Raw genomic sequence first — 12,731 nt, forward strand, 5'->3', positions numbered from 1 at the left:
ATAGAATGCGACAAAAAAATTATATAAATTTAAATAAAAATATTGATAAATCTGGTGAAAAGTTGTTTCTGAAGAGTATATTTATTTTCTAAATTATTGTTGCAGAAGTCTAAACTACGAGAGCTTAGCTACAGGCTTCTTATAGCCATTTGATAAAGATCCTAAGGCTGGTAATGAAAGTTCTTGTCGATGGAATTCCCAACTCACTCCGCTGGCTACGGCTCATTTTAGATCCGGAGAAGTCTCCCATGGCGGAAATCGTCCAAAGTCTTCGATTTCATCATCTTCCTCAATCAGCACGTGGTTCTCCTGTCGAAGACCTACTGATCGATCATGGTTTCGTTTGTTTTTGGTGGGAAACTGGTTGGTTTTTTAGATGCTTAATTCGCCTAATTTTTTTAGGTTGCAATGTAGCGTTCTTCCTATTACACCAAACCCTAGGTTTGGTCATTTGGAGCTTGGTGTTCTTCGATCTACCTGCTACGGTGGAGGACGAGGTGCGTGGTTGACAGCGGACTCTCCGTTCCTCAGTCGAGGCTATCTAATTCGTCCGAGTTCTTCGTTCCGGCGCTGCCATAAGTAAGAAGTAAGAACCGACGCCGCGCCGCGGCTGCAAGTAAGGTCTGGTCCTGTGAATCGTCCGATGGCGTTTAATTTGTGAAATTTCAACGCGGTTGGAAATGGGAGGACGTTGTCGCGAGGTGGCTCCGCACCTCCGCGGCGCCATCCGGGACCGTGCAGAGGAGCTCCTCTCTAGCACTGCCAGCGCCCGCTCTGCAGTCGCGCCGCCTGGCCCGGACGCCGCTAGCCAGTTTCTATCCGTTCTAGTGTTTGGAACGGCCGTCTAAATGCCGTTTCTAGACAGCAATGTAGTCTTAACGGTAATTTATTAGAAAAATACGCTCGATTTTAAAAAAGAGTCAAAATCTGTAGTTAATTTTGATAAATAATTCCTAATTTAATTATTTAATGAATTATTTAAACTTATTTATTCAATTAATTTTAGATGTATTTATCAAATCAAATTTGCGATTCGTTTACTGTTTACTGCCTTAATTGGTTTCAAGGACTCAATTTGATTTATTTTATTTTACATAATATATTAAAAGATTTTAAAATACAGATAATTAAAAATACATATTTTTAATTATTTTATTAGCTTACGGTCTATTTTTTAATTAAAATATTGGGTATTTTTTAATTCAGCATGGATTTTACGGTTTCATAAATTTAAATTAATTTAGCTTAACAATTTTTTATATTTATCTAAAATTAGAGTTTGGCACCGCGATACTTCGATTCAAACTATAAATCAACCTTCCCTGCTCTCTCTCTCTCGCCTTGCTCCGTCGACTGGTCTCCATTCCAGTGATCCCATCAGGAAGTAGCAGCAGCGAGAAGGAAGAGATAGCAAAAAAGGGGAAGCAGGCTCCATTGTTCAGCGTTGGATCCAAGGCCGCGCCTTCGCTTGCAACAATCGCTTCTCCGGTCTTGCCCCCAATGGTCCGCCTTGGATTCCCCGGGGCCGACAGTTATGACTACCAGAAATTCATGGTCTGAGGTTTGCTAGACCTGCTTGATAGCGACAATCTTACTCCAAGTGCCTTTTCTTTTCCAATATAATCTCTTCCATCGGCATTCTTTCTCTGAATCTGGTTTTCTCCTTGTTCGATCGGGAACCCAAGCTCTTACCCTAGTTCTTGGCTTCCAAATTGAAATCATTGCAGAAGCTTTGAGCATCTATGAATTCAAGGTGGACGGAATTCCACGGCCCTTAACCTGCCCGTACTGCAACGAGCCCCATGATTTTGGTTCGCTGTGCTCTCACCTTGCACAGAAGCATCTTTTCGAATCTAGACCTGCTGTGAGTACTGTTCATTCCAATGTATTCTCGACAAGATTTTAGACCAGGGGTTCAAATTGCTACGTTTGTATATTATTCGTCGTAAAGGTAGTCTTAACTCTTAAAGTTGATCTTGCTTTCTTGTTGACAGAAGTAGCTCCAATGTGCTAGGAATAGTTCAATTTTTTCTTTACAGGATGAATTTGTTCTCTAGTTGGAAATATGAAAATATCTCAATTTGCTGCATTCAAACTTTAGGTTTCTATCTAACGAGCTCCCTAAAATATGATTCTATTCGAGGCTTCTCCATTTTAGGTTTCTATTTCACTGTCTTTTTTTCCTTCTCCCAAAGTTGCTACAAATATAGTTTCTTTGAACTATATGACTAAAGACATCAATATTCTCAAACTGTTTCACATTGTGAGCAAGTGTGTATTTCATCCAAGAATTGGCTATTTGGGGACCAACTACTAGATTGAAAGAAAATGGTATAAATCAATATTGTCATTTCACAAATAGGACTAGATTGACGCAAACAAAAGATTCATCCTTTTCTAATGATAATTTCAATAGCTGAACTTTGTCTCAAACTGAAGCAGTGATTTTGTTCTGTCTCTATTTGTAATTTCTGTTTTTTTACTTGATAGAACTGTCAATATTAGAATGGGCATTTTAGTGAAGTAGTTGTTATTAAAAATTTTGCTGATGAGAAACCTTGTATCAAATTAAAACTGCAGTTAGTCTTGAAAAGGAATACTCAAAGAAATGAGTTGCTACACAGGGATGTGCCTTAAGCTTGAAAAGGAGAAAATAACAATACTCCTGATACTGTTGTTTCTCCTCTACAGATTGAATGAAGACTAAAAGAAAGAGAGAATGAGACAGTAATTTATATCTTTTTGGAATTAGGAAGCTAAACAGAGATGAGTCTCAAGCTTAAAATGAGAGTAAGATCCATCGCTAAACAGGGATGTGCCTTAATTATGCTTGAAAAAAAATCCTCTTTATGCAAAAAGATGTTTTTTCTTCTACAAATTTAAGATGAATTTATGTTTACATTAAAAGAACTCTGAGATAAAAACTTCCATTAAATTTGTCTGTAGCTTTTTCATGTCCATCTAAAATTTCTACTTGTAGATTGGATTTTAAAATTGTATTTAGTGCAAATGTGTTTGACTTTTTAGAAAATGTAAGTCCTTGAATTTTCATATCTTGCTCTTGCAGGAGTCTATTTGCTAATCTTTTCATTCTTTTTGCAGGTTTGTCCTGGCTGTGATACGAATCAAACAAAAATGCTTTATCACATTGTAGCAACTCACCAATCCATGTTGAGGATATCCTTTTTTTCCTGACATAATTCAGCCAACTTTTGAATTATGATATTTATCTGATTTGGATCAGGACTCATGTCAAAATTCTGTTTCTTTAACTTTGCATTACATTAAGAAACGTAATTATCTGCAATTTCCTCCGATTAGCCCGTTGATCATAAATGCAATCTCTCAACAAACTCAAATATCATCCGAATTCATGATTGCAGTCCCTCGACAAACAGTCATAATCAGAAAGGAACCCTCTTTGCGAACATTCCTAGACAGAAGTGAAACCCATCTGCAAAGTTTGGCCTAGGGTCATGAATATTCGGTTAAAACCGAATCGAATTAATCGAAAACCGAATAAACCGATTTTTTTCAAACAAACTGAACCGATCAAATTTTTCAATAAAAATCGAACAAACCGAATCGATATTTTATCGGTTAATTCGATTTTCGACCGAATTAATCAATTTTTTTAAATATTATAAAAATTTTACTAATGAATTAAGGATTTATAAATTTAGTTACTTAAAATTTATAAATTATTTTTTAATTTAATTAATTTGGTTTATTCGATTTAACCGAATAAGAAATTTTAAAATTGAAATCGAACCGAATTAATCAATTTTTTTTTAAAAAAAATAATCGAACTTCCGAAATAACCGACTGAATTTTTAATTCGGTTCGGTTTGATCGGTTTAATCGAATTTTTGCTCACCCTTAGTTTGACCCCCCTAGAAGATGGGTTAAGAAATAAATCTCAGATGCGTTAGAGGATTTTTTGTCTGCATCTAACGCTGAAGATACACTGACACCTTCTGCTTTCAAAGAAGAAAAAAGTAAAGAGAAAGAAGAGAGGTACTAGCTTCGTTATCCTTGCCTTTCTCATTGGTATTTTATTGGTATTCATCTGTATTGTTTTGTGACCGACATGAAAATGACATTAGGTTTCTGTGTACCTTTATAATTACATAACATTCTCTCATTCATAATGTCAATTAGTATGAGCGAATATGCAGAATTTTCAATTTTTATACTTCTTGTTAATTCTTGTTTGATTCAATATGTCTTGTGCCATCTTTATTATTTTAACTGAGTTCCAATAGGAGTAATTAAGGCTTCCTTGACACAACTTTTGCAACTATGATTAACACTAACCCAAAGAAAAAATAACACTTTAACATAACGATGTTGAAAAGTCAACATGGATATATGGCAAATTGATAGTGAAATTTTGATTTCTTGGCTTGTGTTTGGTAAAATTGTGATGGAAGTACTATGAAAGTATTCATAAGCGATATAGAATCATCAGTTTATCAATACAGTGATCGATATAAAATAGTTTTCTTTTCTCTCTCATATTATTTGTTTAGAAAAATAGTATAATGCATTTGTAAATCGGTAAAGGATTAGGTATGTACTAACACCCTCTATAATCATAAACTTATACCATCTCTCTTTTTAAATTATAGTAATTAATTATGAGAACTCTGAAATTACAAGAGACCAATTTTTCTGGGAGCACCATGTCAATTTTTTTTCTGAGTGATTATTTGAATATGAACTTAGTGTTCCTGTCATTTTTTTTATAAGATGTACATGTACACTTATCCAAATGTTTCTCATATGCTATATGGTTCTATTTTGTTTGATGATATGACAAAGTATGATTGCTATTACTTGTTTGGAACCCTACCTCTAATCCAAATTATTCTTTTTGGTCTCAGTGATGCTTCACTGACTCATGAGGAGAGGGAGCAAAAGCAAAAGCGAACAGAGTTTGTGCAAGAATTGGTGATGTCCAGTATTTTCGACGATTAACAAAATTTAGCTTACAGAAACAGAAAATATATAGATAAAAAGAGAGAGAATTCTTTTAAAGAGAATTAAGATCTTGAATTTGTTCTTCTGGTTCTTCTGTTATACCAAAAATTTCTACTAGCATCAGATGAAGTAGAACTTGTATAGTTTGACCTTTAAGACTGATTTTTTTTTTTTGGCAATTATAAGTTCTGGAAGTTTGATTGGAGCAAACGGAGATTACTCTCTTACACATCATCAGATGGAGTAGAACTTGTATAGTTTGACCTTTAAGACTGATTTTTTTTTTTGTTTTGCAATTATAAGTTCTGGAAGTTTGATTGGAGCAAATGGAGATTACTCTCTTACACATCATGCAAAATAGTATTCATAAGGTTGTTTCATTCTACAAACCAAACATGTTGCTGGCAATGAAATATTCATTTCATTTCATAGTGTAAATTAAGCTAAACAAAATTACATATTCTATTTTAATTCTCTATTTTATGGATGTCTAACATTTAGGATGATAAAATTAATGATATTTTTAATAATTTAATTCCATAGACCTAATACGACAACATATTACAAAACATATATGGTCACCGGGGCAATGGTGCAACGGTAGAACATTCGGGTTGTGATTTAGGGACCCGCAATTCGATTCCCAGCTACGGCGTATTTGTAAGAATTTTCTTTCAAATGGGGAACGCAATCAAAGGATGCTGGGCATCTGGATTGGCCGTCGTATGCGCTTCCCGATTTACCCTAGTGGTCGGTGGGAAACTTTTATGGGACCGAACCGGCCACCCAGGGAAAAAATTGACTTGGATTTATCATTTTTTTACAAAACATATATGTCTCAATAAATCTCAACGTATCCTCTTCTTTCTATTTCCCACTAAAACATGTCTAATTATACACCACTAAAACGTACCTTTTATTCAATATAATGGAACCTTTAACGGAGAAACATCTTCAAAATGTTAAGTTAAAAAAGAAAGGTAAAGAATAATCTCGATGATTGATCATAAATTAATAGTTAATATTAATTTGCTTTTTGACTCAATGAATGACACTTTATTTATTAGAAGAATAGATAGAGGAGGGGAAATTTTAAGGAAAAATACGTTAAACTCTAATTTAATTTTCTTTTTTTAAAAAAAAAACTTTCTTTGGATTAAAATGAAAATAAGGAGTGCCTTTTCGATTTTTGCCAAGTTTCGTCATAATCACTCCAGATCAAATCGAGATCGAATTGAAACGACTAAAAAAAAAAATCCATATTCACATCCAATTTAAAATCAAGTGGGACCCTCTATATATATTACTGCTCCTCACATCACGTGACAAGCATTAGGATTATCGTCGCTGAACATCGCCGCCGCCTGCGTCGGCGGCTGGTAGTAGCCGTAATAGTTCCCCTGCATCGCCCGCACGTCATCGTACCCATGCTTGTAATAGTTGTAAGACGAGGAGGCGGCGCCGGCGAGAGCCGGGTGGTGCTGCTGGTTCTGGTGGCTGAAGTTGTACTCTGCGCCGCCGCCGCCGTACTGGAACGGCCACAGCACCACCCTCCGCCCCGTCCGCCGCGCCGCCTTCAGCACCTTCTTCTGCTCCACGTGCCCCGTCACCGTCACCTTCTGACTCGCCATGTCGATCTCCACGCCGTCGACGCCTTCCAGTTTCTGGATCGCCTTGCGGATTTTGCTCTCGCATCCCGCACAATCCATGTGTACGCACATCTCTACAATCTGTTTTTTTATTTTTATTTTAAAAAACATCTATTAAATTCTCAACAACTACAAACAAATCTAATTTTAAAGGAAAGAAAACACTACTCACAGTCATTTTTTAAATCTTTCTTCCCCTGATCTTTTGCTGAATTTTGAATCACTTCTTCTATGAACGACGTAGTGTTGTTGGATGGAGCAAGTTGCAGTGGCTTTAGTACCTATTTATAGAGCGGAAGATTGGAATGCAATTATGCGTATTTTTTAAAATATAATGATTTTTTAAATAATTTAGCACCGACTTCATCTCGTTCGATTCCAGTCCATAACATCTAGGAGCGGCCAGGGATTATGCGGACGTTTTTCTAGTTCAACGGAGGAACGACACGTGTCCCGGCCTTCCATTTCCGGGAAGTAGGGGGAAGCGTTGGAGGTGCTGTACTGGTTAGTTTTCGAATTCGCTGTCATTATTCATTCACGAATTACTTTATAGTCTTTTCTTATGAATTAACTACAAATAGAAGTGTGCCGCGTTCATAGATTATGTGTTTGCTGTTATAAGGAAAACAACATTGAGGGCATGAAGTCACTGAATCTCGCATCACGAGGTAGCCGCGACGGATCCTGTCGACGGTAACGTTCGTTTGACTACCGCGTACTACGTGTCATAAAGTTATTCGTTCGCTGCAGTGAGGTCGGCGGTGGTTGTGGCGGTTTTGCTATCTTTCCTGGGTCAGCAGTCATAATAGGAGAATGATTTATTGGCCTATATTGTGGATCGCTGTCTTTGTGAACCATCGGTTCAAGTAAAAAGTTGCCATGTCATCTTTGTTCGTGTTTGCTGGACAACACGTTCACGGTCCTGAGCTGGCCATGCCTTGTGTGCATTACGAGAAGTTGATGTGTTTCAATGAGTTAATCCACTTTCTTATTATTATTATTATTATTATACTTTTTCAAATATACTACTAATTATTACACGACCTTATTCAATTCATTAATTAGACTCACTCTCTCCTTACCCTTTCTCTTTGCTGCCTTCTGTCCAATCGAACGAGATCAGACGCAACTAAAGAAGAGGTAGTCCGTTGTTTCATTCGTCAGTTGGCAAAGTGGTTGTTATAAGTCGTATCTAGTCGTAGCACCACATCGTAGCTCTGGCTCGAACCAGACGTTCAACAGATCCACCCCTTGTTGGGCAATGTCGGCTTTGGCCTAAACTTTGACGAATCTAGATGAGGCGTTTGACAAGGGAGGAGTCGGATACATAGGCTTGTCACTCCTACATGCCACACAGCGCCATTATACCTATAATTATTTCACGATCTATAAAACTATCAAATACTAAAAATAAGTATTTCATAACTACAAAAGCAATTAACGAGCTTCAAATACTTTTACAGAAGTGCTTAACAATCATCCAATTTGTGTACATGTTGAGTAAGAGGGCTAGTCGTGCATGCACATATTGTTAATGTAACCAATCTATAGGTGGTTGGCAAAATCATTGACAAAGTATTTACTTTAATAAAAGATGAAATCCGCTATCTTAGCAGTTTTACATAATCGGTCCCACAATTATCTATGAGAAAGTAAATCGAGAAGCAGCAGTTGACCACTATAGAGGAGGACATTACCTCGGCTTCACCGATAGACCCTTGCCCACTTCAGGAAGTCTAACATGTAGTAACCAACTCAATCATCCCCGGGGCGATAAAGTATTTACGATAATTGATCAAATGATGCATTAAAATTATGTCTCAAAAACGCACTTAACTTTCAGATTTTTTAAAAGGCACACTTGTTTTTCATTTTAACTCTCTCGTCAACCACTGTGGTACTGTATTCAAAAAATAGAACCACTATGATACTGAATTTCAAAGAACAATACTACTATGGTATTGATTTTCAAAGAACAACACCACTCAATGTTGATTTTCAAAAATCAATATCACTTTGGTGTTGCATAAACTCTAAAATCAACATCACTCTCATATTATATTTTAAAAATCAACACTACAATGATGTTTATTTTTAAAATGCAGCACCATATTGATGTTGTTATTTGAAATTCAGCATCGCAATGATGTTGTTCTTTGAATGCACTGTCATAGTAATTAACGACCGAGGTAAAATGAAAAATAAATGCATCTATTAGAAAATATGAAAGTTAAAAGTGTGTCTTTTAGAAATTTATAATTTTAAGTGCGCTCTCTGATCAATTGTTAAAATATTTAATTAAGTAAGAAAAATATAATATTCACACTTATATCAAATGTGTATATGCAAAATTTTATTAGTAATTGTGGGTGTAATTTGATAAATAAGAAATTTGAGACAAATGAACCATTGGCAATTTGACATACAGGAGTCTTCAATGAAGTTGGATAAATAAAAAGTCTTATAGGAGTAAATTTTTGATAGGTAAAATTTTTAAGAGGTCTTAGCGAAAGAGAAGTGAAGAAGTGAACTTTTGATAAAATGAAAGATCAAGAGGTCTCAAGAAATGAAAAATCCTAGCTAGAGGAATGAATTCATGACAAGTGAAAGTTGAAGAGGTCTTGACAAATGAAATTTCTAAATAAGTGAACTCCTGACAAAGTAAGAAGTCCTAGAGGTGAAACTCCTAACAAATTCAACAAATATTAAAGGTCATGTATATATGTAAAGAGGTGTTGATTCAAATGATCCAGATTAAATATGACTCAAAGGTAGAGTTCTATGGATGGAGGCTTGTCGAGAAGGTATCTAGAGAAAAGCATAATCAACATGAAGACATGTAAGATGATATGAAATGAATTTTGATCTTTGGGATATAATTTTTTTTACTTATGGGCATACTAAATCAGGTGTTCTAGAAATTAAAATTGATGTAACATAAGATATTGAATTGATAACATTACCTTATCAGGCTTATACAAACTTCTACGCTCCTTACTAACAGATTCAACAGATGAAGTCTAAATCAATGAATTACGATGGGAAATTAGATGTTCAAAGGAAAGATGATAGTAACTAAATAATCTTAGGCATGTAAGACAATATGCTTGCAGGAGATCTATGAAAATCCTGTCCATGGAACAATAAATATCCTAGGAAATATTTGGCTGGCAAACAGAATCAAAGATTTTTTGTTTTAACAAAGAGAGAATAATTGTGGGAATAAAACACAGGAAAGCCTTAAAAATTTGGGCCTTCATCAACTACTTCTGCTTCAAAAATATCATTTTTGAGCAGGCGATAGCAATCATATTTATAAAAAAAAAAAAGACAAGAAGTGATTACAAATTAAAATGAATTATTAGATTATATATCTGATTTACTGCAAGTAGGAGCATCATAAACTGTGTTAATGTAAACAAGTGGAAGAAAGAGGAACATGTTAAAAGATAACCACCTCTCAAAATATCAAATGACAAAGGAGTATACAGAAACAAAGATTAGGTGTTAACTAGAAAAGAATGCAGCACATCTTTGACAGACTGGGAGTGCCCAACAGTCTCAAGATGCTGAACCAACATCTTCTTACTTGCAAGCTCATTGAGAACTGCATTTTAGAAGCCTCATTGATGAGAAATTTTCAGTCAAATATGTTCACAAAATAGGCAGCCAATCAAAGCTACTTATCATAAATTACAAGAAAAGTAGGAAGACGAAGACAAAAGGAACCTAATAATCCTATACAAAGACCACTTTATTGTAACAAATTACATGATAGATCTTCATGGTAACCTAATGAACGAAACATTCACAACAACCCACCACTCTAACTGTTCTGTCTGAATCAAGTTTCTGCCGCTTATCTAATGTTTAAGTGTTTGAACACAGCATCACAGCACCCAATTCAAAGGGGGAAAAAACTACTTAGGCTAGGTAACATGTTTGTGGCGCATAGGCATTGCTAATGTCACTTTAAGTTTCCAGTAAAGCAAAAAGGGAATAATAAAAGATCAAATCATCATTCCATAGGATGTTAAATAAAAGGCTACGCAGCATCAAAATGATTCATTGAGAATTTTTCCTGTTGAAATCATGATTACAAAATCCATAATTATATTCAATATCATTAATAAAGTAATATAAGCTAATAGCAGACAATTGATATATGCTACCCCATTTCAGTTTGACTCATTCTTTTCCGAGTCCCTAGCATATAAAGAACATAGATTATATCTAGAAACCATTTTCGAGTTCCCATTTTCAAGTAGCAACGACTCAATAGATGCATGCATTGAAATTATGATAATCACATTAAAAACAGTAAAAAGAAAAGATGAAAGTGAAGTTATACCTTTTCCTGTGCCGCAATCAGATATGGAGAGATTTCCAAGACCCAAGAATGCCTTTTTATGTGGCCTTTCATTAATCTCCAACCCTGAGCGCATAAAAACCAAAAAAAAAAAAAACCACCTTTATCTCCCATTCTAATATTATCCGAACAGGGGGAAAGAAGAAAAAGAACTTACAGAAGGCGTCAAGTTTTGCTTGGGAGGCCTTCCGCTTAACCCTAACGATCACCGGCTTTCCGGTGATCGAACTCAGTGGAAGAGGCTTTCAAGTAGTCAAACACAGCGGAGGCTTTCCGGTAATCGACGAAGGTTAATGCCCAGCGGAGGAGGATTTTTTTAAGTTAATTAGAAATATATTTTAAAACACCCTTAATAATGTAGTCTTAACAGTGAAAAAGAGTCAAAATATGTACCTAATTTTGATAAATAATTCCCAAATAATTATTTAATAAATTATGTAAAATTATTTATTCAACTAATTTTATATGTATTGCTCAAATCAAATTTGCTATTGTCTTAATTTGATTTATTTTATTTTACATTACTAACAGATTTTAAAATACAGATAATTAAAAATACATATTTTAAATTATTTTATTAGCTTACGGTCTATTTTTAAATTAAAACTAATATTTCACGCCTGCAATGCATGGACGTTATTTTATATAATTAACAATTAAAATTAGTAAGCATTAGTATTTAATAAATAATTAAAATATAAATAAATTAAATTGGTTATAGATTATACAATTAGAAAAAAATTTATAAATTTTGAAAAAACCAATTTAAATAAAATGTTTATTGTTGAATTTTTCTGTTTGCTGTCACTAGGGGTGAGTATTCGGTTAAAATCGAATTGAACTGAACCGAATAAATCAAAAATTGAATAAATCGAATTTAATTTTTCGATCAAACCGAACCGACCGAATTTTTTGATAATAACCGAATAAACCGAACCCATTAAATATCGATTAATTCAGTTTTTAACCGATTTTTTCTAACACAAATAGCTGATTTCTAACACGAATAACGATTTTTTCTAACCGTTATGTTGCTATAAACGCTGTTAAAAAATTTTCTAATACAAATATCAGATAATTCTCTAATACAAGTAATTTATTAGAAATATATTTTAAAACACCCTTAATAATGTAGTCGTAATGGTAATTTATTAGAAAATTATGCTCGACTTTAAAAAAAGTCAAAATATGTACCTAATTTTGATAAATAATTCCCAATTAATTATTTAATAAATTATTTAAACTTATTTATTCAATTAATTTTACATTTATTGATCAAATCAAATTTGCGATTCATTTATTGTCTTTCAAGGACTCAATTTGATTTATTTTATTTTACATAATATATTAAAATATTTTAAAATGCAGATAATTAAAAATACATATTTTTAATTATTTAATTAGCTTATGGTCTATTTTTTAATTAAAATATTGGGTTTTTTTAATTCACCATGAATTTTACGGTTTCATAAATTTAAATTAATTTAACTTAACTATTTTTTTATATTTATCTAAAATTAGCGTTTGGAGGTAGGGGTGAGCAAAAATTCGATTAAACTGAATAAATCGATCAAACCGAACCGAATTTTTTAATTCGGTTCGGTTATTTCGGAAGTTCGATTATTTTAAAAAAAATCGATTAAATCGATTATTTGTCAGGGTCCGAACATGCAAAATCAAGAAAAGGAAAGGATAAAAGGGACTAGAGAGCATCACCCATCTCTTCCGGC

At 34.1% G+C, this 12,731-nt stretch overlaps 1 protein-coding gene across 1 annotated transcript; it reads right to left on the minus strand.

The window, feature by feature from the left end:
• Positions 1–6,167: 6,167 nt before the first annotated feature.
• LOC141812864 (heavy metal-associated isoprenylated plant protein 28-like) lies at positions 6,168–6,873 on the minus strand. The gene is made up of 2 exons (XM_074700814.1): positions 6,805–6,873; positions 6,168–6,713 (listed from the first exon to the last, which is right to left on the minus strand). The coding sequence occupies exons 1-2, from the start codon at positions 6,808–6,810 to the stop codon at positions 6,297–6,299; spliced, it is 423 nt and encodes a 140-aa protein (XP_074556915.1). The 5' UTR covers positions 6,811–6,873; the 3' UTR covers positions 6,168–6,296.
• Between the last annotated feature and the right edge of the window lie 5,858 nt (positions 6,874–12,731).

Source organism: Curcuma longa, chromosome 20 (genome assembly GCF_044706935.1).
Source record: "Curcuma longa cultivar G26 ecotype Majalengka, Jawa Barat chromosome 20, ITB_CL_G26_1.1, whole genome shotgun sequence".
Taxonomy (NCBI): Eukaryota; Viridiplantae; Streptophyta; class Magnoliopsida; order Zingiberales; family Zingiberaceae; genus Curcuma; species Curcuma longa.